Source organism: Hemiscyllium ocellatum, chromosome 20, assembly GCF_020745735.1.
Source record: "Hemiscyllium ocellatum isolate sHemOce1 chromosome 20, sHemOce1.pat.X.cur, whole genome shotgun sequence".
Classification (NCBI taxonomy): Eukaryota; Metazoa; Chordata; class Chondrichthyes; order Orectolobiformes; family Hemiscylliidae; genus Hemiscyllium; species Hemiscyllium ocellatum.
In genome coordinates this window covers 33,781,215-33,808,637 of record NC_083420.1, presented here as the reverse complement: position 1 = coordinate 33,808,637, position 27,423 = coordinate 33,781,215, and the positions used below count along the sequence as shown (strand labels likewise).

Sequence of the window (27,423 nt, the reverse complement as noted above, 5' to 3'; positions counted from 1 at the left end):
TAGCTCCTTCCATATATGTCCTATCTGTTTCCCCTTTTATCTTTTTATTTCTTTTTATATCCAAAAATATTACTGCACCCAACAACGGTTTCTTATTCCCCTCCATCCATGGTACTTTTTATCTATTACCCATCACCACTAAATCATCCATGTTTCTAATTAATCAACGTACATGCAAAGCCAGCAAGGACAATGGTTCCCCCTTTACAGCTACCCAGTCAATTCATTAGTCAATTAGCCCGGTCACCTGAATAACAACATGTGATAGTAACAAATTTCCCAAGTACTTCTAATAAAAACTTTTGAAGATGTTCAGATTTGTCCAGATTACAGAGGAGGAAGTGCTGGATGTCTTGAAACGAGTAAAGGTGGATAAATCCCCAGGACCTGATCAGGTGTACCCGAGAACTCTGAGGAAAGCCAGAGAAGTGATTGTTGGGCCTCTTGCTATATGATATTTGTATCATCGATAGTCACAGGTGAGGTGCCAGAACACTGCAGGTTGGCAAATGTGGTGCCACTGTTTAAGAAGTGTGGTAAAGACAAGCCAGGGAACTATAGACCGGTGAGCCTGACCTCGGTGGTGGGCAAGTTGTTGGAGGGAATCCTGAGGGACAGGATGTACATATATTTGGAAAGGCAAGGACTGATTAGGGATAGTCAACATGGCTTTGTGTGTGGGAAATCATGTCTCACAAACTTGAATTGAGTTTTTTGAAGAGGTAACAAAGAGGATTGATCAGGGCAGAGCAGTAGATGTGATCTATATGGACTTCAGTAAGGCGTTCAATAAGGTTCCCCATGGGTGACTGATTAGCAAGGTTAGATCTCATGGAATACAGGGAGAACTAGCCATTTGGTTACAGAATTGGCTCAAAGGTAGAAGACAGAGCGTGGTGCAGGAGGGTTGTTTTTCAGATTGGAGGCTTATGACCAGTGGAGTGCCACAAGGATCAGTGCTGGGTCCTCTACTTTTTGTCATTTACATAAATGATTTGGATGCAAGCATAAGAGGTACAGTTAGTAAGTTTGCAGATGACACCAAAATTGGAGATGTAGTGGACAGTGAAGAGGGTTACCTCAGATTACAACAGGATCTGTACCAGATGGGCCAATGGGCTGAGAAGTGGCAGATGGAGTTTAATTCAGATAAATGCAAGGTGCTGCATTTTGGGAAAGCAAATCTTAGCAGGACTTATACACTTAATGGTAAGGTCCTAGGGAGTGTTGCTGAACAAAGAGACCTTGGAGCGCAGGTTCATAGCTCCTTGAAAGTGGAATCACAGGTAGATTTAGATTCCACAGTGTGGAAACAGGCCCGTCAGTTCAACAAGTCCACACCGACCCGCCAAAGCGCAACCCACCCACACCCATTCCCCTACATTTACCCCTGCCCCTAACACTACGGGCAATTTAGCATGGCCAATTCACCTAACCTGCACATTTTTGGACTGTGGGAGGAAACGGGAGCACCTGGAGGAAACCCACACAGAAATGGGGAGAATGTGCAAACTCTACAAAGAGAGTCACCTGAGGCGGGAATTGAACCCAGATCTCTGGCACTGTGAGGCAGCAGTGCTAACCATTGTGCCACTGTGCCGCCCATAAGATAGGTAGATAGGATAGTGAAGAAGGCATTTGGCATGCTTTCCTTTATTGATCAGAGTATTGAGTCCAGGAGTTGCGAGGTCATGTTGCGGCTGTACAGGACATTGGTTAGGCTACTGTTGGAATATTGCATGAAATTCTGGTCTTCTTACTATCGGAAACATGTTGTGAAACTTGAAAGAATTCAGAAAAGATTTACAAGGCTGTTGCCAGGGTTGAAGGATTTGAGGTATTGGGAGAGGCTGAACAGGCTGGAGCTGTTTTCCCTGGAGCATCGGAGGCTGAGGGGTGACCTTATAGAGGTGTACAAAATTATGAGGTGCATGGATAGGATAAATAGGCAAAGTCTTTTCCCTGGGGTCGGGGAGTCCAGAACTAGAGGGCATAGGTTTAGGGTGAGAGGGGAAAGATATAAAAGGGACCTAAGGGGCAACTTTTTCACACAGAGGGTGGTACGTGTATGGAATGAGCTGTCAGAGGATGTGGTGGAGGCTGGTACAATTGCAACATTTAAGAGGCATTTGGATGGGTATATGAATAGGAAGGTTTGGAGGGATATGGGCCAGGTGCTGGCAGGTGGGACTAGATTGGAATGGGTTATCTGGTCGGCATGGACAGGTTGGACCGAAGGGTCTGTTTCCGTGCATCTCTATGACTCTATGTACAATCAAGGAATAACATTTTTAAAAAGTAACCAAAAATTTGTTTTTTCCATATTATACATCTTACCTTTTTTCAGTGACAAAACTACCAGAATCAGGTTTCCAGCATCTGTAGTCATTGTTTTTACCTATATTTTTTCATTGTCTATACAATCAACCAACTTTCCACATTCCTTTTTCATTTGCTGCACAAGATGATTTGTAACACATTAAATCAAAAAGTGATTTTATTTCTTTTAAAGTTCATCTAACCACCAGATGTCCCTCTCTTTTGGAAATGCCTTCTTTCTAATATTTCCTTTGATCGCAAGGTCAATCCGCAATATTTTCTCAGTTAACACCCTCTATTGTTCCAAAGTGAGCTATTATCCACAACACTCAATGGGCAAACATATCCCAGACTCCCCCTTGCTCATGATTTCCTTTAGATTATTGGATAAACACATCCTTACATCTGGCTTATAGGAGTGACAATGTTTCAGTAGCTAAGGTACTTCTTACTACTTCTTTCATTTTTTGGATTCGCAGGTCGAAGGACATTTATTTTTCTCTCTCATGAAAAGAAATGAAAAGCTCTGCTGCATTCAAAGAACCATCCAGAAAATGGCACACAAGACATCAGTATAAATGGAAAGTTGAATGTACATTCTTCTGAATTGAATTTCTTTAATGATTATCCGCTCTGAAGCCTTCCTCGATAGTAGTATGCTCCACCAAAGCTCTAGATTCCAATATATTGTAAGTGACATCAGGTTTAGGTTGAGTGCACAATCAGTTTAATTGCCTGATGAAACTTCTTAACTGCTCTGTTTCTTCCCAGGATGCAAAATCATCATCTATGAGGACCTGACTTTATTAATCAGGATGCAAGTAGTACTTGCCAAGTAAGTCTGTTGATCCAAAGCTGTCTAAAAGTCCTACAGTCTTTCAGCAAAATGGACTAAAGAGAAATACCATACCCTTGTTATATCATCCAACACATAAATATACACTTGCTTAACTTGCTACCCATCCAAATCATCTGTTTCCTTAGGTGGTTTCAAAAATTCCCTTTGAAGGATTTCTTTCATTACTTCCAGGTTAGAGACTTGATACAAAAAGTGACGACATTAATGGTTAATCCCTGCAAGTCAGACATGGAGAGGAGAGTGCTCTGTCTACGGGCGCCCTCTCGGTTAGCAGCCTCCATACTTGTTAGGTAGTAATGTTTCGAAGGACATTGAATGGCTATATAAAAACCTGGACTCAAGAATTAGGGGTGGAAATCTCCTTAGAGATGTGGGAGGATATCTGGGAAAATGTTAGGAAGATCTCGAATTGTAAGAGGACCCAGGCTATTCAACTGAAGGTACTTCATAGAGTTCACCTGGCACCAGAACAGCTTGTGAAATTCAAGACAGGAGTGTCCTCAATGTGCCCCAAGTGCAAAATGGAGGTTGGTACTCTTACTCACTGTTTGTGGTCATGCCACAAGATCCACATTGGAATGACATAGCAAGTGCTTTGGTAAAGGTTTTGGGAACTGAGGTTAGCTTGGATCCGGTATCCCTCCTTTTGGGTATCCTAAATCTTCCCTCCCTGGATGTGCGTGGGAAGAAATTGTTTAATATTCTTTCTTTTTGCGCGAGGAAGAATATTGTAATGAGCTGGGTGTCAGAGAATTGACACAGGATAGTCATGGAACACATACCCCCCGACTTCCTTATGAGTATAGTGCACCAGAAAATGTAATTGTTATAGAGCACATGGTGGCCCTTTTTGAATTATATTGATGCTGATGTGTCGGCTATGTTATTCAGGGCCTTTGTTTAGCCGTGTCCATTGGTTTGGGGGCCCCTGGGAGGAAGAATCCCAAACAAGTACAGGTCTACTTACTATTGGTCCCAGTGGTGGGGAGCTATGATGAGATTGCGCTGTGCACGGTAATCTAATTGAGTATCATTTAAATTACCTTGTTATAACTTGGTTTAATTTTATTTCATTTTATTTATTTTTCTTCTTTCTCCTTTATTGAACTGTAGTTTTTATAGGGCTTTTTGTATATTTTTGTAGCCTGTGGAGTAGAGTAGTAGTTTGTTCTCTATTATTGCTATTACATTATAAAGTTGTCATATTATTTTGTACTGGTTTTGTAATTTTGTTAAAAACCTAAAATCTTTTCAATTAAAATATTTAGTAAAAAAATTCCCTTTGAAATTTTTCACCCTGCAAGAAATGCACCTTTTTTTTAAAATTGAGTAACTTATGTTCCCAGAAGAATGTTGCTAAAAGAGCAAAGATCTTCCCGGCCAATATTTCCCTCCAGAGGGAGATCTGCACTAAACATCCTGACCACAAAGATTCTTTCAAAATCCTGAGTCACTGGTCTGACGTTATTCCTCACATTTGCTATCAGACAGCATTCCTTCTGTAAATAAGACCGGGTATCCACTATCTGGTATACATACCAAATTCTTTCCTTTTGTTTGGCATACTTCATCAATTTATGTTCTTGTTTGCAGTAACTGAACATTCAGTCATTGAAAATTTTACTTCTCGTGGTATTCCTAGCCTGTCCTACTGTCAATATCCTGGACAAAACACATCCTCTACTTACTCTCCTATCTCACGCTGAACGACTACAAGATCTCCTCCTATGAGCAAAATCCTTGCGCAAGTTTGCATGTTTTCTTGGGGCTAGGTTTACTTCCAGGTCCACTTTTTCAGAACTCATGCTGCATTCCTCCAGTGTTCCACAAATTTATCTCATATTGCCAATCCTGTCCCTTGTCTTGTACTTTTAAACCATGATTATACTTGCCTTTGGCTTTCTCTGCTCTCCCTGTAAGGGGGAAGATTATTCCATTCACTGGTGCATATATGCTATTTAAAACCAACTTTCAGTTGTTGATCTCTGGGGCAAATAGCTTTGTTTTGTCTATATTCACCTGCTATAATCTCGTCCTTATAACTATCTGAGATTGATAGATTCTTGTTGTCTCGAGGAATTAAGGGCTACGGGGAGAACGCTGGTAAGTGGAGTTGAAATGCCCATCAGCCATGATTGAATGGCGAAGTGGACTCGATGGGCCGAATGGCCTTACTTCCACTCCTATGTCTTATGGTCTTATCCAACGTGTGTGTGTGTGTGTGTGTGTGTGTGTGTGTATGATATATATATATATATACATACACACACACATACATAAAGTTCATGATGCCTCCATTTTCTAGTCACAAGTGCATAAGCAGTGCCAATTAAACGAAGAATATCTCTAACAGTTTTGTTTACCACACTGTATAAACATCCTATTTCCTTCACGACCTTCCCAACATCTTTCCACTCTTTTCCAATATACCATGTTCCCTGGATTAAAGTATATTTAAAATTACTGCATGATGCTGTAAGGCTTGCTATTTTTCTCTGAAATGTTATCCTTAATAAATGTCCTTCTCCCTGATTGAATGCTCAAAACAAAAGTGGGGTTATCTGTAGTCCCTTCCTAAGCCAGGATATTACCATTTATTAGCAGTTTCTTTTTATATTTCTCCCAAAAATCAATTTATATGGTCTGTACACCCCTACCATTTGTAATGATTTCTTTACTTGGACTGCCCAAACCAAGACAGATGGTTTGTCACTAGAATTTTCTGAAGTATCTCAGCAATTATCACGCAATTTCTTTCACATTCTACAGAACCAAAGCAGCACTTTGCTGTTGTGCTCATGTCCACAATGTTAACATTTATTTTTACACACATTCTGAAATTAGTCACTGGCAAAATCTTCCCCATTGTCAGGGACAACTGCAGCCAGCATCCTCAGTCAAGTTCCTATCCATTTCTCCATTGCCATCTCCACCATAATTCTTTTCTCTTTGTGGTTATTTTAGATTCACTATATCTAGTTGCTATGCCAAAAAAAAACATTTTTTGTCCTTGTCTCATTGATATTATTTCAGAGCAGTGAAAATTTTAAATGGCATAAGTCTCTAACTGTAACTTCCAAATGGCACCCAGAATGTTGTTAGAAAACTGCTGCTTTCATCCAGTTTCTTTTGTCAGTGTAGGATCGTGTTCAATAATGACTGAGTTCAGTGGGTGGTAAAAATAGTCTCTTTATTGAGCATCTACAATAGCACAGTTCAAGGTGGCAATGGAATCCGAAGTACAGTTTTCACAGGAGCCTTTTTATACACAGTTCTTACATACATATAAATTTTAGCACTGTGTTACATAGTTGTACTTACAATACACAAAAGTTTGACATCCGTGTGACATCTGTCCTGGGGAAACAGGAGGTGGTTCAAGCACTTGTTGAATGCTCATGGAATTATAATGTCCAGTCTGAGCTTGCATAATTAAGAGGTGTTAGTCCTTTTGTCTCGAAAGTTAGTATTGTTAGTAGAAATATTACACCTATGTGATCTAAATAGAGGAGAAATTATATAAACTAAGTAAAAGTATTTGGATATTAAACTAATCTTCTGCAGCTGGGTTGTGAGATTTCATTTATAATTGCCAGTTTTAACAATTCTTACTTTCATTCATGCATTTTCATGGAATTGCAGTTTTGACAATAAGTTTCTTAAAGGGGATAGCAGCCCTATTTAATAGGTATTTAAAAGGTACATCCTAGCAGAGCAAAGGTTTGATGTTCTCCAATCTATTCAGGTCCCAAGAGATGATTATTAAGGGCTGATTAATATATTATAATGTTTCCAGAGTGTTGAGTAAGTTATGGAGACACAATGGTGGGTTGGCATTGTTCTGAGTTGGCTACAGTATTAACACTGCTTCAGGTGTAGCCTTTGATACAGAGACAGGTCTAAACACTGCTTGCAGCATTGGGTCAGTAAGAATTGAAAGGTGCGAAGTAGTAATGGGTTCTAAGAGATGTTTTAGTTTATCTTGAAGTATTAAAAAAGAACTACAAAGACACAGTTTTATGAATAAATGGAAACATGGTATAGTAAACATAGTGCACTTGTGAGTTGGTAAATCAAATCATAATACAGTAATCACGCTTTGTAGCAAGGGGAGTAAAGAGCTTTACTTCAACAAGTTGTGGCAAGATTTCTTCAATAGTTAACATGAGGTAAAGAGCACTCTTCAAAGTTTTATCAGATCCTATAGGCTTATATATACTGTCAGTTTCAGAGCCTTTTATTTCACAGTTATCTCACTGCTAAGCCAGTTCTGTAGGAGCTTTAACTTTCTAAATTATCAGATCCTATACCAGATCCTCCATGTTATCTTTCAGGCTGGTCTTAAGGGCAGCTGGAATTCGCTTTGACTAAGTTAGTCTCTCACACTCACCTATAATCAAGACACTCTTTGGGAATACATCAAAGACCTGTAAAAACATATTTTTTAATCTTTTAGGATCTGTTTGGCAGTCAAAGGCTTAATCGCCTGCAAAACACCGCAAATTGCTTCTGACATATTCAGGGTTATTGGTCCAAGCTTTAGATTGGCTTCAGCTGAGATGAATTAATTTTGCTGAATATCTACCATCTGGAATTCCAGTTTTTCATTTTTCCCATTGCATTGGGTCCTTAACATGGTTTCTCATCTTGGCACGAATATTAATCCAGTATATAATCTCACACTTACCTTTTGAGGGTTTCATTTCTCAGTTACTACCTTGAATGATGTTGGACAGACCTGCAAGGCACTATGTTGCATGAATTGCCAGTAATCTATCTGACACATCACATTGACTTGATGCTCTTCTTCTGTACTTATTGTTCTGACCAGCACAAACCATTTATTACCTTTAATACCTTGTGCATCTTATCTTTTGAATGGCTTCAAGTGATTTGCCAGAATCATCGCCTGACATCAATCAAGCAGCCGTCTTCGTAGTTTTGCTTCTTTCCAGCTGAGCACTTGAATGCAAAATGATTCAGTTTCTCACAGTTAGAGCAATACTTTCCCCGCTCCCACCACCAGATACATGCTTTCCTTTTTTTTGTATGATGTCTCTATTCTTGGTCTTTCTACTGTGCTGTTCTTCAAATATTTGTTTCCACACCCCGCTCCATATGTTGTTCTTGTTCAGTGTGGAATGTCTCTCAGCATAATGCAAAGGCTTTTCTGTTCTCCCAGTAACATATTATAGCAGATGATTGATAATTTCAGAGCTTCTGCATATATCAATAGCTTTCTTGAGAATAAATTCTTCCTCTCATGGCAGATGTATTGTGGGTGAAGGACCTCATCTCTAAGATGATCCTATCTCTTGCATCATCTGTAGGCTGTCCAAATAGAGGTTTCAGCTACCAGCATCGGTGTGGTCAATAGCCTCTCTCATTGAGCTCTGTTGAATAAATACGGTCATAAAGTAACAATAATATGGGGTTCAACCTATACCTTCAAAGCCTGCAAAATCTCTCCTGTCTGGTTTCTTTGTTCCTCAAAGTATGATCCAGACAGCAAAACAGCTTTTAGCAGCGAGCAAGGATAGCTGAGTTGAAACTGTTAATGTTTTAGATTTTTAAATTAATTCTACACCTATTCTGTAGCTATTTCACAGTTCTGCCCCTGCCAGTGGAAATTCCAATTCTGAATCTTATCACATTTCATTTCCACAACTGCAGGAAATAGAAAATACACAGCCATTTTGACTAATTCAGAATTCAAAGCTGCAGACTTTTTTTTTGTTCTTCCTTGCTATTTCTTTAAGAAACTGGATGTTTTATACCTTTGAAAATCCACGTTTTCAGCTGCACCAATCTGAAACCATGTTTCATGTGATGTGTATTGGGCTGCACAGAGATAGAGATCAATTGACAATAGCAAGTCAATACGTACCTGAAGAGTAGGAGGGAACAGACAATAGATCTTTGTGGACAAGGAAGACATGCTATTGCAGATTATGTAGGCAAAAGTGAAGGCTGCAGATGCTGGAGATTAGAGTCAAGATTAGAGTGGTCTGGAAAAGCACAGCAGGTCAGGCAGAATCCGAGAAACAGGAAAGTCAATGTTTCGGGCTCCTGCCCGAAATGTCAATTTTTCTGCTCCTCAGATGCTGCCTGACCTGCTGTGCTTTTCCAGCAACATTAACCATTGCAGATTAAGTACTGACTGTGGGTGAGATGTGAGAGAAAATTGACAGAGAGAAAATAAGATGACTGTATTAGTAGCTCCAGGACGGTAAACTGATATTATACAATTCATCATACAGAGACAGAACCTAGTCAGGGTGGTCTGACATAAACAGAAACCAGAGAACATCAGCAGGCATAACAATTAATTAGGAAGGCAAATGGAACTGCCCTTAATTGCAAGGTGGATGGAGTATAAATGCCTTGCTACAACTATACAGGGCATTGGAGAGACTGAGGAATTAGAACAATCAAGGAACATAAAACTATTAACAGGCATTTTAGTTAACCTGGACTGATTTCCCTGCATGTCACAGAACAGGAGACAGACGTAAATTATCCAAACGAAAGGGAAGAAGAAAATTCCCAACTCTGATTCCTGTCCAGATTAAACCATATTATCCCCATCATCCCTGACTTTGTTATAGATTGCCCCATTCCTGGCAATCTTCTCCAATATCCCCTCCGTCCTCATTTGCAAACTGAAAAAACCCTCACTCCCTTGGGACCCTCAAAATACTTCTACTTTTCTTATAGAAAACCCTCAGGAAACCACCCGCTGTCAGTCTAATTTCTGACACCCGTGATAACAATCTTTTAACGTTTTCTTTTTATATTTTGATTTTTAATTTCCATTGTTTTTCAAACAACTCCAATAGCCTTTTGTAAAAAGTACCTAGAAGTACAATGCAATTAAGGGATATAGTTCACCTGTTGCTTCCCTTTCTTAACCTTATGTTTAAACCTAACTTTAAACATTGTTCTTGCCCCAACTCGAAGTCTAACAAACACCAAAGCCCTAGGAACCTAACCAGAACCTAATTACTTTAAAATTTAAATGAAACACACTCCAAAACACAAACCTAACTGTAAGCTTAACATCAATGTTGATAATCTAACCTAAAAATAAGGTGAATACCAACATCATAGCCTTAACCCTAAATCACTAACTATAATCACAATACCCTAACCTTAGCATTAACCCTGATAGCCTTAAAACAAAAGCTAACCACTGTTTTTATTTCAGATTGTCAGAATCTACAAAGTGCTGCAGTAACTCAGTGAGTCTAGCAGCATCTGTGGAGAGAGAAATAGAGTTAACAATGAGGGCTCTTTGGGTCCTCTTTAACCCTAAACAACCCCCTACAAAAGAGAAGTGAAGCTGATCACAAACCACGAAGAGAACTTACCTCCTACAAGTAGCAGTTGCTTTTTCTGCCATTTGCCACGCATCTCCAGAGCCAGATTAACAGTGAGTGTTCAGAAGAGAGATGCAGAAACAGGAGGTTAGGGCATTGATAAACGGCACCTTAATGTATCTGTACTTGTGAAAATCCACTATTTGTTTTCAGAGCTGTGGGTATCCCAAATTTTTGACAGAAATACACTTATTTAGTCAGTGTTCAGTGTATCAGTGACACCTCTTGGTAGTATGTAAACATTACAGCCATTTTACCGATCCTTCCTCTCCTAAAAAAGAAAGTCTCCTTTATTAGCCTGTGCCAACAATAGATATCAAGGGTCACTGGATTAGAAATCATGATTGTATTCTTCCCCAGCTTACTGATACTTAGTTTTCAGAAAAGGTTGAGGGTTTTCACTGAACAGTCAGCCACCAGAATGCCAATAGATTTTTCCACCAAATAACCTGGGGATTCTGCATGACTGAATCAAACACGCAACTTTCCTGGTGCGTGTGACTCAGTAATTACACTGAAAGTTATTTACAACTTTATTATTATATCAGGCTATTCCGGTTAACTATCTGGTGTTATTGTGTAATGGACAGATGAAATGCTCATTATATACTTACAAATATGAATTTAGCCAAGACAATAAGCAGCACTGTACAGAGACAGGGTCCTTGCGATCTCAAAGAGCCCTAATCACTCTCACTGTTATTAGACTATTTTTAATTATTTCCCTTCTTGTAGAGAACCTTAGCATTCATTTCCCTGCTTTTGCCCTTATTTTCGTGTTTGTTGAAAGGGGAAGATGGCAGTATAATGGTAATGCCATTGGACTAGTAATCCAGAGGCCCAGGCTAATGTTCTGAAGACAAGTTTCAAATGGCAGCTGAATTTAGAGTCAATTAATAAATTAAGGATATAAAGTTAGCCTCAGTATCCATAACCAATCGTCCATCCTCTATTGTTGGCTAGTGCCCTTTAAGAAAGGAATTCTGTACCCTTACTTAATCTCACCACAAAGTGACTCCAGATCCACAATGATCTGATAACACTGATCTGTAATTGCCCTCTGAATGTCCTAGCAAGCCTCTCAATTCAAATATATTTAGGGATGATCACAGCAGCTGATCCCAGCTCTAGCTGGGCAGATGGAAGCAATGGAGGAGGAGGTAATCGAGAAGGCAGAGGAGTGGATACTTGTTAAAAACAGGAAGAGAAAATCCTGCCAGGCCCCCAAAGCCTCCCACAGCAAAGGGGGAAAAGACAGCTGCATGAGGGAGAGACGGTCGGCTCTTCGGATGGGGAAGATGGGCGCAAAGAAGGTCATCACCACCAGAAGAAGAGACAGAGAGCCGTAGATAAAGAGGAGGGCATTTCCTCCCAACCAGGAAATAACTGACCCCCCCCGAAGTCCACCCTCCACCCAGTGAGAACCAGGGGATACCCACTGCTCCACAACTACAGGTAACTGAAAGCTGTCAGACAGAGAACTGGACGGTGCGGACCCTTGCCTTGGTTCAATGACACCAGAGCGGGTAAATGATCCCAGTGAGGAGCTGGATAGCTACCTCAGCCCAATGAAGGTCCAGCAGTTCGTGCTCACCATGGGGATGCAGACAGCTATCCCAGAGACAGGACAGTCAAATGGACAATGGTAACCCCATAAACTGGGGGTTAAAGAAGGTTCCTTTGCTATCGTATAACAGGGCACCCACTCAGTAGGTGGGTTCCGCTGAAGCCACAGCTAAATAATAAGAGACTGGATGGTTAATAAAGGGAATTGTAAATAGGAAAATGGTAATTCGATTAATTCAATCTGCTCTTTGTAATGTTAAGACATGCAATGTATATATCTATGAACGACATGACAAATTGTACAGGTACCAAAGATTCATTTCTATGAATAAAGTATATTTTGAAATAAAAAAATTAGGGATGATCAATAAATGCTGGCAAAGCCCACTCTCACATTTTTTTAAAAAAATGCAAAACTTCAAAGTTGCAAGCGTGTGAGTAATGGTAGCACAGCAGTCATTGAGGCAGTCGGTGGTCAAATGGCTTTTAAAGGGAGTTTTCAAAACCAGGTCTTTTGAAAGTAAAGAACCAAAATAATTTTTTAAGTTTTAATGGTATTTGGTGACCCACACAGAAGATTGTACAGAATATAAAAACAGTAAATTTACAAAATAACTATGGAGATATTAGAATATGAGAGAAAATTAGCTAGAACTATAAAAACAAAATCAGTAAGAGTTTCTCCAGGTATTTCAAAAGGGAAAGAGTGGGCATTGGTCTTTTGGAGAGCATCTAACAGAAAATAAGAAAATGGCAGATGAATTGAACAGATATTTTGCATTTATCTTTACTAAAGGGTATACAAATATCATCTCAGTAATACCTGTAACTTAATACAATTGAAATCACTACAGAATGGGTAATAACAAAGTTATTAGAACTTAAAGTTGATAAGTCCCTAAGTCCTCCTGGACTTCATCCTAGTGTCTTGAAAGAAATGAGATAGTGGATGTTTTATATTAATTTTACAATGTTAGCTAGACTCTGGAAAGGCCCCATCAGATTGGGGAAAAAAAGTGAATACAACTCTTCTATACAGAAACAACTAGCCAGTGAGATTCATTTCTGTAAAGAAGAAAATGGTAGGATTTATTTCTATGTAGATTATAGCAAAATATTTCAAAGATTTCAATGCAATCAGGCAGAGTCAACATGGCTTTGTGAAAGGGAAATTGTTGCAGTTATTTAAGGAAGTAATATGCAACATGATAAACGGGATTCTGTAGATGTGTTCTGTGAATTGGATTTCCAGAAAACATTTGATATTGTGCTTCAAAGCTTACACAAAAGAGGATTACATTACAGGACAACATTAATAGAGATAGAGGATGAGTTGGCTAATAGGCTAACAGACAGTTGGCAAAAATGGATCATTTTTGTTTGGCAAGATCTTATAAATGGAATGTCATAGGAACCTGCTGAGGACTCAGCAGTTTAGAATCTATACCAATAAATTGAATGAAGGATCTGAATGTATGGTTGCTAAACATGTTATGTATTGATTACATAAGGGTGAGTATGGAAGTAATTTGCAAAGAGGACATAAGATTACAAAGTGATAAGGGACAAGTTAAATGATTGGATGAAAATATGGCAGATGCAGTATAATGTAGAAGAACTTGTTCACTTTGGCTGAGGAATAGAAATGTTGCATATTATTTAAATAGAGAGAAATTGCAAAGCTATGCGGTACAGAGCAAGCTGAATGTTATGGTGCATGAATTACAAAATGTCTGTTCCAATAATGTTGTGAAGGAAATTACATTTTTTTGGTTAAACAATTTGTAGGTAATAAGATAATGAAAGGCTTAAATATTTGACGTAAACAAGAAATGAATGTAATGTAACTGTTTTATTAAAGTGACCACAAAGACTTATTGACACTTGTAAATACTCTTACTTTACAAAGGTTATTGCAGAAAATAAAATCTTATGGTGTCGGGTGTAGTATGTTGGTATGGATAGAAGATCAGCTGGCTCACAGGAAGGGGTAAACATACAGAATTATAGAGAATGCCTGCATTGCAGAAAGAGGCTATTTTGGCCCATCAAGTCTGCACTGCCCCTTCAAAGAGCATCCCACCCAGCCCCCATCTAATTCTCATAGCCCCACATTTCCCATGGCTAATCAATCTATCCTGCACATCCCTGAATACTATGGACAATTTAGCCTGGACAATCCATCCAACCTGCACATCTCTGGACTGTGGGAGGAAACCAGAGCACCTGGAGGAAACCAATGCAGACACTGGGAGAATGTACAAACTCCATAGTCAGTCGGCAGAGGGTGGAATTGAACCTGAATTGAACCTGGGTGGAATCTGGCACTGAGGCAGCAGTGCTAACCACTGAGTCACCTTGCCACTCTTAAATGAGTCTTTTTCAGGTTGGCAAGACTAGTGAGCGAAATAACTCCAGAGGCCGATATCCCATCACCACATCACCCATTATTTACACATGCATAGTATTTGACACTGTTTCAGCTTCCTTAGAACCAGCTCTCAGATTGAGCAAAACCTCAGATATTCTTGTTTATATCTGTCAGCCAGGGCTCTCTGATTGGACCAGGTTAACCTGGTCCAATCAGGGAATTCATATTCTATGAGGTCTACCTGGCTGACCTCCAAAGTGTGGCGTGCAACAGGGATTGGTGATAGGACCTCAACTATTGACAACTTATATAAATGAGGAGTCATCTAGACTCGAAATGTTAGCTAACCCTCTTTTCATGGATGCTGTCTGACCTACTGTGATCTCTAGCATTTGTTGTTTTCATAACAAATAACAAAGTCGGAGGTCATGTTTCAGTTATACAAGTCACTGCTGAGACTACATCTGGTGTATTGCACATAGTTTTTGCCATTTTACTTAATGAAGAATGTAAGTGTGTTGGAGGTTGTTCACAAAGTTTAATACACTGATGCCTGGAAAGGAAGATTATCATACAAGGAAAGGTTGGGTAGGGTAGTCATACATACAGTGGAGCTTAGAAGACTAAGAAGTGACTTGATTGAAATGTTTAAGATCTTGAAAAGTCTTGAGAGGTTAGATATGGAGAGGGTATTTCCTCATATGGAAGAATCCAGAACTAGGTATCATTGTTTTAAATGGATGATGCCTAGTTTTTAAACAAAGATGAGATAAAAGCCTTTTCAGAGGGTCCTAAATCTTTGGGAATCTGCTGCCACCACATTTTCAGGTCAAAAGTGCATGAATATTTTCAAGACAGAAGTAGATTTTTGTGAAGCAAGGGGATGCAAGATTATCTGGGGTAAGTGGGAATTTGATGTTAGAATTAGATCAAACATTACCGAGTGAATGGGGGGAAAATGGCTGAAGGAACTGAATGGCCTACTCTTGCTCCAAATGCATGTCGCTCACTTCTGAGTCAGAGTTGTGAGTTGTAGCCCATTTAGAAGATCTGAGCATAAACATGGAGGCAATTAAGTACTTAGGAAATGTTGCACTCTCTATAATGCCGTCTTTTCAATGCAATATTAAATCAAAGTCTTGTTGGTTCATTCACGTAGATGGAAAATAATGGCACAATTTTGAAGGACAGCTAAGATTTGAGTGTCTCCTGGTCAATATTTATCACTCATCCATTAAAATAAATTATCTGCTCTATTTCCTACAAGATAAATAGAGAATATATTTTCAAAAACAAAAGACAAATGTAGACAGTGGTGAAGAAACTCAGCAGGTCTAGCAGCAGCTGTGGAGAGAGAAAAAGTCAACATTCAGCGTCTGATACAACTCGAGTACTGAAGTTCTCAAAAGTTATTTCCTCTCATAGACATTCTTTCCATGGTCTACAAGGTAAAGTTGAACAGAATTGTAGGCAACAGTACATTCCTAACTGATGAACTCAAATGCATTCTAAGCTTGTTTTGAACAGAAGGGCAGTGAACTGATTTTACCTGTTCCAGCAGTCTCGAATGCAACTGGACCCTCTGTCACCACCACAGACTTTAGATCAGCCTTAAGGGTGAACCCACAGAAAGCGACTGGCCTGGATGGAATCCCCAGCCATGCACTCAGATCCTGTGCAAGCCAGCAGGGGAGAGTATTCCCAAACATCTTCAACCTCTCCTTATTACGATCTAAAGCCCCACCTGCTTCAAGAAAACTACCATCATCCCAGTGCCAAAGAAAAACCATGCCTCAATGACTACCACCCAGTAATTCTGACATCCAGAATTATGAAGCACTTTTAGAGGTTGGTCATGGATCACATCAACTCCAGCCTTCCAGATTGTCTTGATCCCTTGTATCTCACCTACCAGTACAACAGGTCCATAGCTGATGTTATCTCCCTGGGCTTATAATCATCATTGGAAACTCTGGATAACAAGGCCACTAATCAGGCTTCTACTTATTAACTACAGCTCAACCTTCAACACCATAATTCCAAACAATCTAGTCTCCAAACTCTTGAACTGGAGTCTCTGCTCCCCCACTCTATAACTGGATTCTCAATTTCCTGATCAAGACACCACAATAAGGATAGGTGACAACATCTCCATCATGATAATTCTCAACACCAATGCCCTGCAAGGCTGCATACTCAGCCCCTAATATAGTCCTTATACATGCACACACAACTGTGTGACCAAATTCTGCACCAACTCCACATAAAAGTTTGCTGACAACACCATCTTAGTTTGGATCTCAGACAATGAAATGGAGTACAGGATGGAGACAGAGTGCTTAATGGCATGGTGTAAAGACAACAATCTTTCCATTCAGATCACCAAAATGAAGGAGCTGATCATTGGCTTCAGGAAGCAGAGTGGAGGATATGCCCCTGTCTGCATCAAATGGTGGACACAGTCAAGATCCTAGGAATGACAATCACCAACAGTCTGCCCTGGTCCATCCTGTTGACAGTATGTTCAAGAAAACACAGCAACACCCCTACCCCCTGATGAGATTAAGGAAATTCAGCATGTCCTTAAAGATTCTTGCCATTTTTTACAGATGCACCATCGAGAGCATCCTATCTGAATGCATCACAGTGTAGTATGGCAACTACTCCTTCCATATCCAAAAGAAATTACAGAGTGCTGTGAACACAGCCCTGTCCATCAGCATCCCATCCACTGACTTCATCCGTGGTTCCTACTACATCAGGAAAGCAACCAACATAATCAAAGAACCCTCCAACCCCAGTTATGCTCCCCCGCATAAAATAAAAGAGTTTGTATACACATAAATTCAGATTCAAGAACAGCTTCTTCCCCACTGTTACCAGATTTTGGAATTGACTTCTTTAAAATGTTGATTTCTCTCTGCACCTTCAGTAACATTGTATCCTGAACTCTGTTCAGTAAGCCTGATGCACTTATATAGTACAATCCACCCGTAAAGCACGTAAGACAACACTTTTCACTATAGCTCAGTATACATGACTATAACAAATCAAATATATTAAACATTTTACACAGATGCTGCCAGGTCTGCTGAATTTCTCAACCATTCTTTCTTTGTTTCAGACTTCCAATAGCTATAGTGTTTTGCTTTTAGTTCAATGGAGAGAAATAGCTTTGTTAAGATGTTCAGTGGTAGCAAAAGCCACTCAATAATTACAAAGCCTTTTCTACCTGCCACAGCAACAGTTAACACTTCATCAGGTGTCCTGCCAGGCACATGCGCAATTTTAATTCACGGCCTGGGGCGATTCGTCAATATGATAGGTCATTTCACACCTTGATTGTCACTGCATTAGCCAATCGAGATGCGGTTCTACACCGCGGGAAGCCGGGCTCCGCCGTGCTGTCAAATCAGAACGAGGAGGTGGGACTTCCTATTGGGCCGAGGCGCATTGTTGTGCTATGACGTAAGGAGAGGGAAAATGGCGGAGGTAGCAGCCGCCAAGCGGGGCCAGTGATCAGCGCCGGGGCCCGGTACCAGGGACAGGCCATAGGCCGGGGAAAGGCTGGGTGGGGACCGTGTCCATGTCCATGGCGAGAACCACCAGCCAAATGGTAGGTATTGGCCTGGTGAAAACGCAGGTCCTAATGGGCCGGTTTGGGGAAGTCGTGAAATTGACACATACTCCCTTCCCTTCAGAGAACATCTACGAGACGGCAGGCCTTGAGGCAGGCCCGTCTCCAGGGACCCAGGCTAAGGGGGCGAGGAGAGACTGTCGCTTGTCACCATATCAGGGGAGGGGGACTCTCCCATAACACAAGACGGAATGGCACTGTTGCAGGTCGGGCACCGGCATTGCCGCTGGCTGGGAGGGGCACGGAAGGCCTTGGTTTGATCGGTAATCCCATTCCATAACCTTGTCAGGCTTTGTGGATGCGGAGTTGCTGGAGGAGGAAGGTGAAGAGAAAAAGAGTGCGCGTTGTGGAGGATCTAGTGAGGGAAGAATGAGGATGGGAAGGGTCTGGTGTGGGCGACGATTGGCAGCGACTGGAATGGGGTGGTTGAGAGCGAGGATGTGGAGGGTATGGAATGGTTGAGAGCGGGGAAATATGGGTGCACAGGCCCACCTGTCTTTTGGAGGGTGAGTGGGAATTTGTGTGTGTATGTCTGGGGGTCGAGGTGCACACATCTGTGAAGGATTGAAATGGATATAAATGCATCTCCAAGGTGATGTGTATAGGGGCAGCGATTTGCATGCTTGTCAGTGTATGTGGTGTGGAGGGGGAGAAGAGTGTATGTGTGTGTTCATGTGATTTAGGAAGGCAAATTAGGTGAACGTTGTAAGTTGTGGAAAGGAGAGGAAGTGGATTGGAGTGCAGGTCCATTTTTGGGAGATAGAGAATGGATGTCCATGTGGAGGGGTGGGGAGAGAGTGAATGTCATGTGGAAGTGGGGGAAGAGGGGAAAAGCATGTACACATGGGTAAGTGGTATATGCCTATGTTGGGAAGGTCGAGATGAGAGCATTGGATATTTGCAGGTTGGGACTGAGTGGGTGCTTGGGAGTGATGATGTCAACATGTATTACTAATGAAGCCATGCATGTGTGCTTACAAATGGGAGGTTGCTAAAATATGGAGTTAGAAAAAGCACAGCAGGTCTAGCAGGAGTAGGGGAACTGACATTTCAGCTCAGAACCTTTCATCAGGACTTAAGATATCGACCCCTCTGCTTCTCTGATGCTGTTTGACCTGTTGCGTTTTCTCCAGCTCCACACTTTATCAACTCCAACTTTCCAGCATCTGCAGTCCTTGCTCTCTCCAACCTTCTTGTGAATGATATACAGCATTTAACGTGAGGGAGGATGTGTGCATAATTGCAGGGTGCAAACGTTAATACACGCCGGGGCTATGATACACGTGAGTTTGTGTTTGCAGACATGGAATATCTACGCACCAGCATAGAGTTGTGTGCTTAAAGTTTATACAGAAGCATGCAAGATAATGAGTTGGATGGTTTCTGAATGTTGCCTTTAGTTCTTATGTGCAACATGTCTATTCATTCTGTGGCTACCAGACTTTTTAGAATATTCTTCTGGAATGGGATGGAAGTAGGATCAGTTTGACTTCTCAGAATAAATTATTTATTAAATGATACAGGATTCAACTGCAGAAGGACTTAATTGAAGTAGGCCATTGCTTTTGAAGTAGTGTAATTGAATTTGCTGGTCTTTTATATCATGCGTAATGAAAAAAACTTAAATTGACTAAACAACAAGGCTTGCTTTCTGTGGTTAGATTGAATTCTGTGTCATTACAGGCAATGTCCCTGTGAAACATAGTTTTGTGTAGATTTTATTCTAATGTCCTCTACTAAATTTTGAAAGCACTAATCAAATATATTACATGTCCTTACTTTTATCAGTGTTCAAGATGTTGATTAAAAGTTCTGGTGCTAGTGTACAGTGATGGTTGATGGATATGGTTCTGTCTTGCCTTGTTTATCACTGATGATTTATCATTCACTGTGGCTGAGGAAATGCATCTTTGGACTGGTTGCTACCTGTTTAATCTTTCATAGCTTTCTATTTGAATAAAAGTGGGATTTTGCATTTAATAATGCCTGTCCTAGAATTTGTTGCCATTTGTCTTAGAAAATAGCTGTCTGAAATCAGTGAATCGTAAACTGACTTGAATCTTTGATTGTGACCTTCATTTTTCAGTAATTATGCTGAAATGATCTTTATAAGTGATAAAATATGCCCCTTTTTGTTTTTCAAGTCCTGTTTGCCATATTTTTGTTTTCACTTGGAACTGAACAGTTATATTCTATTGGTCACCTTCTTTTCTGAAACCTATTTAGTTATAATAAACACTCAACAGCAATCCAAAAGGTCTATTTTGTATTGCATGATATAAAAGTGGACTGTCTATGCACTTGCAGAAAGGATTGTACTCTAGAGATTGTGTTGCCTATAGATAAACTGGTGATTTTTTTTTTCTTAAGCCAGTGATAAACAATATCAAGCTCTCGAGGTAGTCAGCCAACTGCATGGTGTGGCACAAAATCATACATGCCAACTAATATCCCTAATTCAATTTTCAACCTTTATAAATTTGCAGAGGTGTTGCATAGTGTATTGCGATTGTTCTGAAAATTTGAGGCTAATGAGACAATGTCAAACTTAGTTCTTCCTTTAGTTCCTGAGTCCATCTTTTCTGAGGGAAAATGTGTGTGACCAAGTGAATTTAGTCGTGCACAGAAAAAAGAACGACTGTTTGTTGAGGTACAAAATGATGCCAGTGTTGATTGCACCACCACAACATGTAGGGTATTATATTGAGAAAATAGCAGATGGCGTAAAGTATCTGGAGAAGAATTTCAGACCTGAGCTTCACGTCAGGTATAAAAGCAGAAGTTGCTGGAAAGGCTGAGCAGATCTGGGCAACATCTATAAAGAGACATCAGATATCTTGTAGTTTTCAGCTCACGAGCCTTCAATCTTCTGATCAGCTAAATGATGGCATATTAATGCTTGGTGTTTCAGTTTAAACATAAACAACAATTTTGTTCCTTTCACACATGGAATCTATTGGTGCATTGGACATTCCACAGATGCCACTATTTGTAAATCGAAACATAGAAGATTGGAACAAGAGTAAACCATTCAACCCCTCGAGCCTACTCTGCCATTCAGTATGATCATGGCTGAATATTGAGCTCAATACCTTAATCCTGTCCTCTCATCGTATCCATTTAGCCATGTGATCTATAGATTCTCCTTCATGAAAACACAGGTTTTGGCCTCAACCACTTCCTTAGTAAATTCCATAGGCTGACCATTCTCTGAGTGAAGAAATTTCTGCTGGCCTCAATTCTAAAGAGTTTACCCCTTATCCTCAAACTATGATCCATGGTTCTGGATCCCATCCATCATTGGGAACATTCATCCTTCACCTAACCTGTGTAATCCTGTTAGAATTTTATAGGTTACTATGAGATCCTCTCCATTCTTCTAAACTCCAGAGAATACAATCCTAAACCAACTTAATCTCATCTCATACGTCAATTTGCCATTCCAGAAATCAATTTGATAAACTTTCACTGTGTTTGCTGTACAGCAAGATATCCATCCTTAGATGAGGAAACTAAAACTGGACACAATATTCCAGGTGTTTCTTCATCAATACCTTGTACAATTGCAGCAAAACATCCTTCTTCCTGTACTTGAATCCTCTCGCTATGATTGTATCCATGGCTCATGGTAGAAATGGGACTCATGGGGATCATTGATCAAAACCCAGTCCTTTTTTTTGATATGTCCAAAGGTTTATTGCATAAATTTCTCTGGAAAATCTGTTATTAGGCTTTTATTTTTACAAATCCTGTTGGAGATTGGGGTTAAATAATGTGCGCATGGTAGATATACCCAAATATTTTAACTGATTACAATTTTTTTTTCCTGGCATAGTTCCTAAACAATGTGATTGAGTATTTTGAAGTAAGAGATAGAAGAAAATGGGCTGAAGCTGGTCACATGACTTGCTTTTTCCTCACAGTTGTTTGTCTCTGTTGTGGTACTGCTGTAATTACCCCTTGATGTTGACAGGAAAGAGAGCTACCCAAATCAGTAGTGAAAAGGCTGTTTAAAATTGTCAAAACAACCCAAGTTCCACAGCATGAGGATGACAGGGAATTGCCACTAGTATCGTGGTTTGAGTATAAGCCAGAGAACACTTGAACGGTTGCATACTGGAGAACTAACAGGGGAAAGAGAAAAACAAAATTCCCCTTAGGGTGCAAAAACATAGCAGTTTTACTTTTGTAAAGCTCTACTCTCTCACTTGTGTTCAAGGATAGCTCTGTTTTATTTGTTTATTCCGCCAATGTACCAGTAAGGTTTGATTCTTTGTGAATTTGTATGTTCGCATTTAATATTTGAATGCTGACTAAGCTGTAATATATATTTGAATATATATTTCTAAATGTAAATCATTTTGGAACAAGATATGTAATCTCTCTCCCTAGTAGCCCTGAATGTGTGATGTTTTGAATTAACCATGTATTGGATGTCCCATGGAAGCCAAGATGGGGATGTTCTTTTTGTAATGATAAAAATGAGCCAATTTGAATTATGTTAGGAAGTGAAAGTAATTGTAGCTGTTACATAGGGCTGATACAATTAGGATGGACTTCTCCTAAATTGTGTTAATCTATGGTTTCTTGATTTCCCACAGTTTAATAGCTCTCAAGGTCATTTTACAGCTAACCGTTCACAAATTGCAGATTTATTGTATTCAATTTCACAGCTAAGATTTGAACTCTTAACCTCTGGATTGCTGCCCAATGTCATAACCAGTACGATATCTCATTTTAGGTCAAGGGATACTCGATTAAATACAAGTCACGGGCATCGAATGATTGAATCAAGTGTCTAGGGAGGTATCACTTAGTTGTAGTTCTGCAGGATTCAGGAGAAGTTGTTGGTTTTGACTGTCAGAATGTAATTCCAGCAAAGTACACTATTAAATAAAAAAGCACATTTGATGATCTTAGAACAGACATTCTACCAACATCTAAAAGAAAAGGGAGGTCTGAAATAGGTGTTGCCGACTCTAAAGCAGTGATTGACCTATGTTTTTTTTAGGAGTTGAATGGCCTGGTGTTTTCCAAAATTTTGTTATTTCAGGTTCCAATTGAATTATTTTTAGTTCTTCTAGTGTAAATAAGTGTTTATTCATGTCAGCCAACAATTACGACAGGTGCTTTTTGTCAGGACTCAAATCTGTGACAGCTGCAGAAACACAGAAGAGCTACCAAACTGGTGATTTTTTTAAAAAATCCCTTTCCTTTAGAAGAAGTTATTTAAAAAGCTGTTTATATACTCCACTGATCCACAAATGAGCTGCTAAAACATTTTAACAAGTTACTGACATGCTACTCAAGAACACATAAATGAACAGCAGGTCCCTATGCTTTTATTCCCAAATTAAGTCCAATTTCCCAAATTAAGGTACAAGTTACAAGCTGAAAGAATAAGATAAACGGGAAGAAGAGCAAGCTGTCATTAGACAGCAAATTTCCTTCCAAAAGGGTTTATTTGGTCACAAGTTGAATATTAAAGACTACTGTATTTATTAAAATCAGGCTTACAAATTAGTCAACATTTTTCCACATGGCTGCACTGCAAACTAATCAACATTACTGCAACCAACTCAGAGCCAAATGCAGGCTTGGCAATAATCTATATCACTAAAATAGCACATATACAGACAGACATAACACTATGTGGTTCATGTACACCTATAGCATCACAATTTGCTTCAGTCCCAATAAGATTAAGGGGATGATGGAGGAAGGAGTGGAAGTGGAAAGGCAAAGAATATCCACTTGAGATCATTATTGAATAATTTATGGGAAGGGCATATGGAAAGAAATTAAGCTCACAGTTAGCTGTGATGGCCTGTGTGGATAAATAGCCTAACATTTACTGCCTGTTTACAAGCATTTTGTAATGTTGACAAATTTACCTGCTGTCCTTCCCCCGTTAGCACACAGATGTTTTAAAATCCTCTCCAAAGGCTGCGTGTTCTAGGCCATCATCACTGGTTGCATGAAAGTTTTTCTTCTTAGTCCCACTGCAGTTCTTGACCAAAACCTTGAATCTATGCTGATTTTGTGCCATCAGCAGTAAGAACAGCTTTTCTTTGTCTACCTTATCTGAATCTGTCATAAGCTTGTACACTTCTATCAAATATATTTTCAATCACCTTTGTTCCAAAGAGAACAAATCCTGTTTCTTCAACGTAGTCTTATAGCTCAAATCTCTCATCCCTGGAATCAATATGGTAATTCTGTTAAGGATTCTCTACAACCAGAGCTTTTTACAGTTTCAGTGAATAGCTGAAACTCCAGCTTTTATACTCTGGATCTTATGTTTCATAGAATAATACAGCACAAAAACAGGTCCTTCAGCTCAACTCCTCCATCCCGACCAAGTTACCTAAGTTGAACTAGTCCCATTTGCCGTTGTTTGGCACATACCCCTCTAAACCTTTCTTATCCATGTCCTTGTCCAAATGTCTTATCAATATTGTAATTGTATTTACCTCTACCACTTCCTTTGGCAGTTTGTTCCATATATGTACCATCCTCTGTGTGGAAAAACATTGTCCCTCAAGTCCCTTTGAACTCTTTCCCATTCACCTTAAACTTATGCCCTCTAGTTTTGGATTCCTTTATCCTGGGGAAAATATTTTTGCCCTTCACCTTATTTATTCCCCTCATAATTTTATAATTCTCTGTAAGGTCAGCCCTCACCTCTTGTGCTTCAGGGGAAAAGGTCCCAGCTTATCCAATGTCTCCTAATAACTCAAACGTCTAATCATGCTAAATTCCTTGTAAATCTTTATCGTCCTGTAGCAAGGTGACCAGAATTGTACACCGTATTCCAAATGTGGCCTTACCAATGTCCTGTACAGCCATAATATGATGTCCCAACTCCTGTATTCAGTGTCGTGATCAATGAAGGCGAGTGTGCCAAAAGCTTTCTTCCCCAACCTGTCTACCTTTGACACCACTTTCAAGGAGCTGTGTACCTGCACTCCCAGTTGTGTCTCAATTCTTCTTTGGGCCCTACCATTGACTGTATGTCCTGTTTTGGTTTCTCTTACCAAAATGCAGCTTCTCACATTTATCTGAATTAAACTTCATTTGCCATTCTTAAGTCCACTGGCCTAGTTGATCAAGATCCCATTGTACTCTGAGATAACCTTAACTGTCCACTATGCCACCAATTTTGGTGTCATCCCCAAACTTATTAACATGCCTCCTATTTTCTGATCCAAATTTATTATGTTCATAATAAACGACAGTGGACTCAGTACTGATCCTTGCGGCACAAGCCCGGAAGACAAACCTCTATCATCACAGTCTCCTACTGTCAAACCAATAATGTATCTAATTGGCTATCTCTCCCGAGATCTCATGTGATCTAACCTTACTGTGTTCTTCTGTTCCATGTGCAAAGAATTAACATGCAGGTGCAGCAAGTAATTAAGGAAATTGGAATTTTCGCTCTTATTTAACCTATTTTTCTAATCAACCTGTTCAGGGTGGGTGATGAGACAGGAAGGAAAGCAGACTGGGATTGATTTGAATGTTCCTGGTTTCCTCAGTATCTGTGTTGAAAGTGGAGCACAAGTAGCAAAGTGGATCAAGTTTCCAAACCTGACTGTTGAACAACATTCTGTGAAGATGTGTGTGTTGATATTTGGTGGCAATTGTACGGCTTTAGTGGAAACCTCCCTATCCTCCCACTGGTCACACTTTGTAGTCTGATAACTTGCTCAAAGACCACTAATTATCAGAGGATACTGTCCTCAGAGATTCTATATTGATTTAAAGAGGACTAAATTTAAGAGTGCTTTAATCATTTACTGCTGTGCTATTATTCCTTTGTCAGGGAAGCATGTCATTTTTCACCAGACTTTGTATTTATAATAGAAGTAACAGCTGAGCTTAGAGGAGGAATGACAAAGCTACAGAAATAGAAAGCCTTGTTGAATATAGACTGTAAGTGCAAATTACTTATAGTGGAGGTGTGTCAGTTAGGAGCATGGTTGAGATTTTTAAGGGAAGCTAACAGAGAAAGAACAAAAACTGTGACAGTAAAATGGAGCATGTGTGCAATGTGGCAGGTGAGGATTCATTCCTGCACATATTAAGGAATTGGAATTGGTAGCCACTCAGCCAAAGTCTGCATGTATCCTAATATTCGCAAAGTTGTATTTACCTCTCACTCCGTTCGGTCATTTACTCTCAGCCTGACAGTGCAATTTTGCACATCCCTAATGTGAGTCTACTATTCCTAGTCATTTCTTCAGTTGTCTAGGCTGTTAAAGCTGGAGTTCCTGTCCTAAACGACTCACCCTTTTTCGTGATGCTACTTAAAACCTATTTCTGTCACCACGTTTTTGGGCATTTTTCCTCATAGTTTGTGAAATGCTTGTTTGAAAGCTCTCCTGTGAAACGCTTTACTCTCTTATAAGTACTTTAATAATGCAGGTTGTCAGTGAAAGCTACAATTACCCACCAGTACGCATGCTTGGGGAAGCAGAAGAGTTTGAGTTATATGATGCAAGCTTATTGTGATGATATTGGCTAAGTATTTTTCTAATGATACAGGACATCCGGATATGGCCCTTTCCTCTTCTGTGTTTAATTTTGAGAATGCACGAGGCACAGGGGAACTGGACAGAAACTGCAAATAAAACAGCTACCAAAAGAGAAATGCTGTGTTGTTCAACGTTTTTTTAAAATGTAATTTTCCACCTGCTCTTCCTGTTGGCTGTCCTAGTGAATTTGACAGGTTTTCTGTTTTTTTGTGACCAGCTGTGAGAGCACTGTCTTTTGAACCAACTGGCACAGATTTCACAGCCATGAAGATATAGGTTGGAGATTATTGCAAAGCAATGATCACATCTAGAATATTTTTATCCTGAGGCTATAATAAAAGGAGAACATTCACCCATTTTCATATAATCATTTAAATTTTTTTCTTTATAACCATTTTAAAGTATAACAGCGCTTAAACAGAATTATGGTCATTCCTAGACTACAGAAAACACCAGATGAAATGGAAATTATTTAAGAACAAAGCAGTTGAAAGAAGCATGGTTTTGCATTTCAATGTCATTTAGTTTTCATTTCACAGTTCTGTAAACTCGTAATCTATTAAACTTTTTTTCAAATGGAATACACATTTGTAACCACCTAGTTCTGGTGTACTTCAGGGCTCTGGTGAGTTGAAGGCCATGTAACTTTGCTTATATTGCAGTCATCAGCACAAAACCAAGCATGTTGATTGGCACCTTATTTTACATTTAATCTCATAAATTGATACTCAGTTTCTTTTTTATTTGGAAAT

At 39.7% G+C, this 27,423-nt stretch overlaps 1 protein-coding gene across 1 annotated transcript in view; it reads left to right on the top strand.

Annotated features, from left to right (window-relative positions):
• Positions 1-17,969: 17,969 nt before the first annotated feature.
• The window catches only part of LOC132825446 (3-phosphoinositide-dependent protein kinase 1-like), an 80,043-nt gene continuing 70,589 nt past the window's right edge, over positions 17,970-27,423 (top strand). Inside the window, exon 1 of the mRNA XM_060840723.1 lies at positions 17,970-18,110. Coding sequence (XP_060696706.1) covers positions 18,081-18,110 — 30 coding nt within the window. The 5' untranslated portion in view covers positions 17,970-18,080. The remainder of the gene's footprint in view (positions 18,111-27,423) is intronic.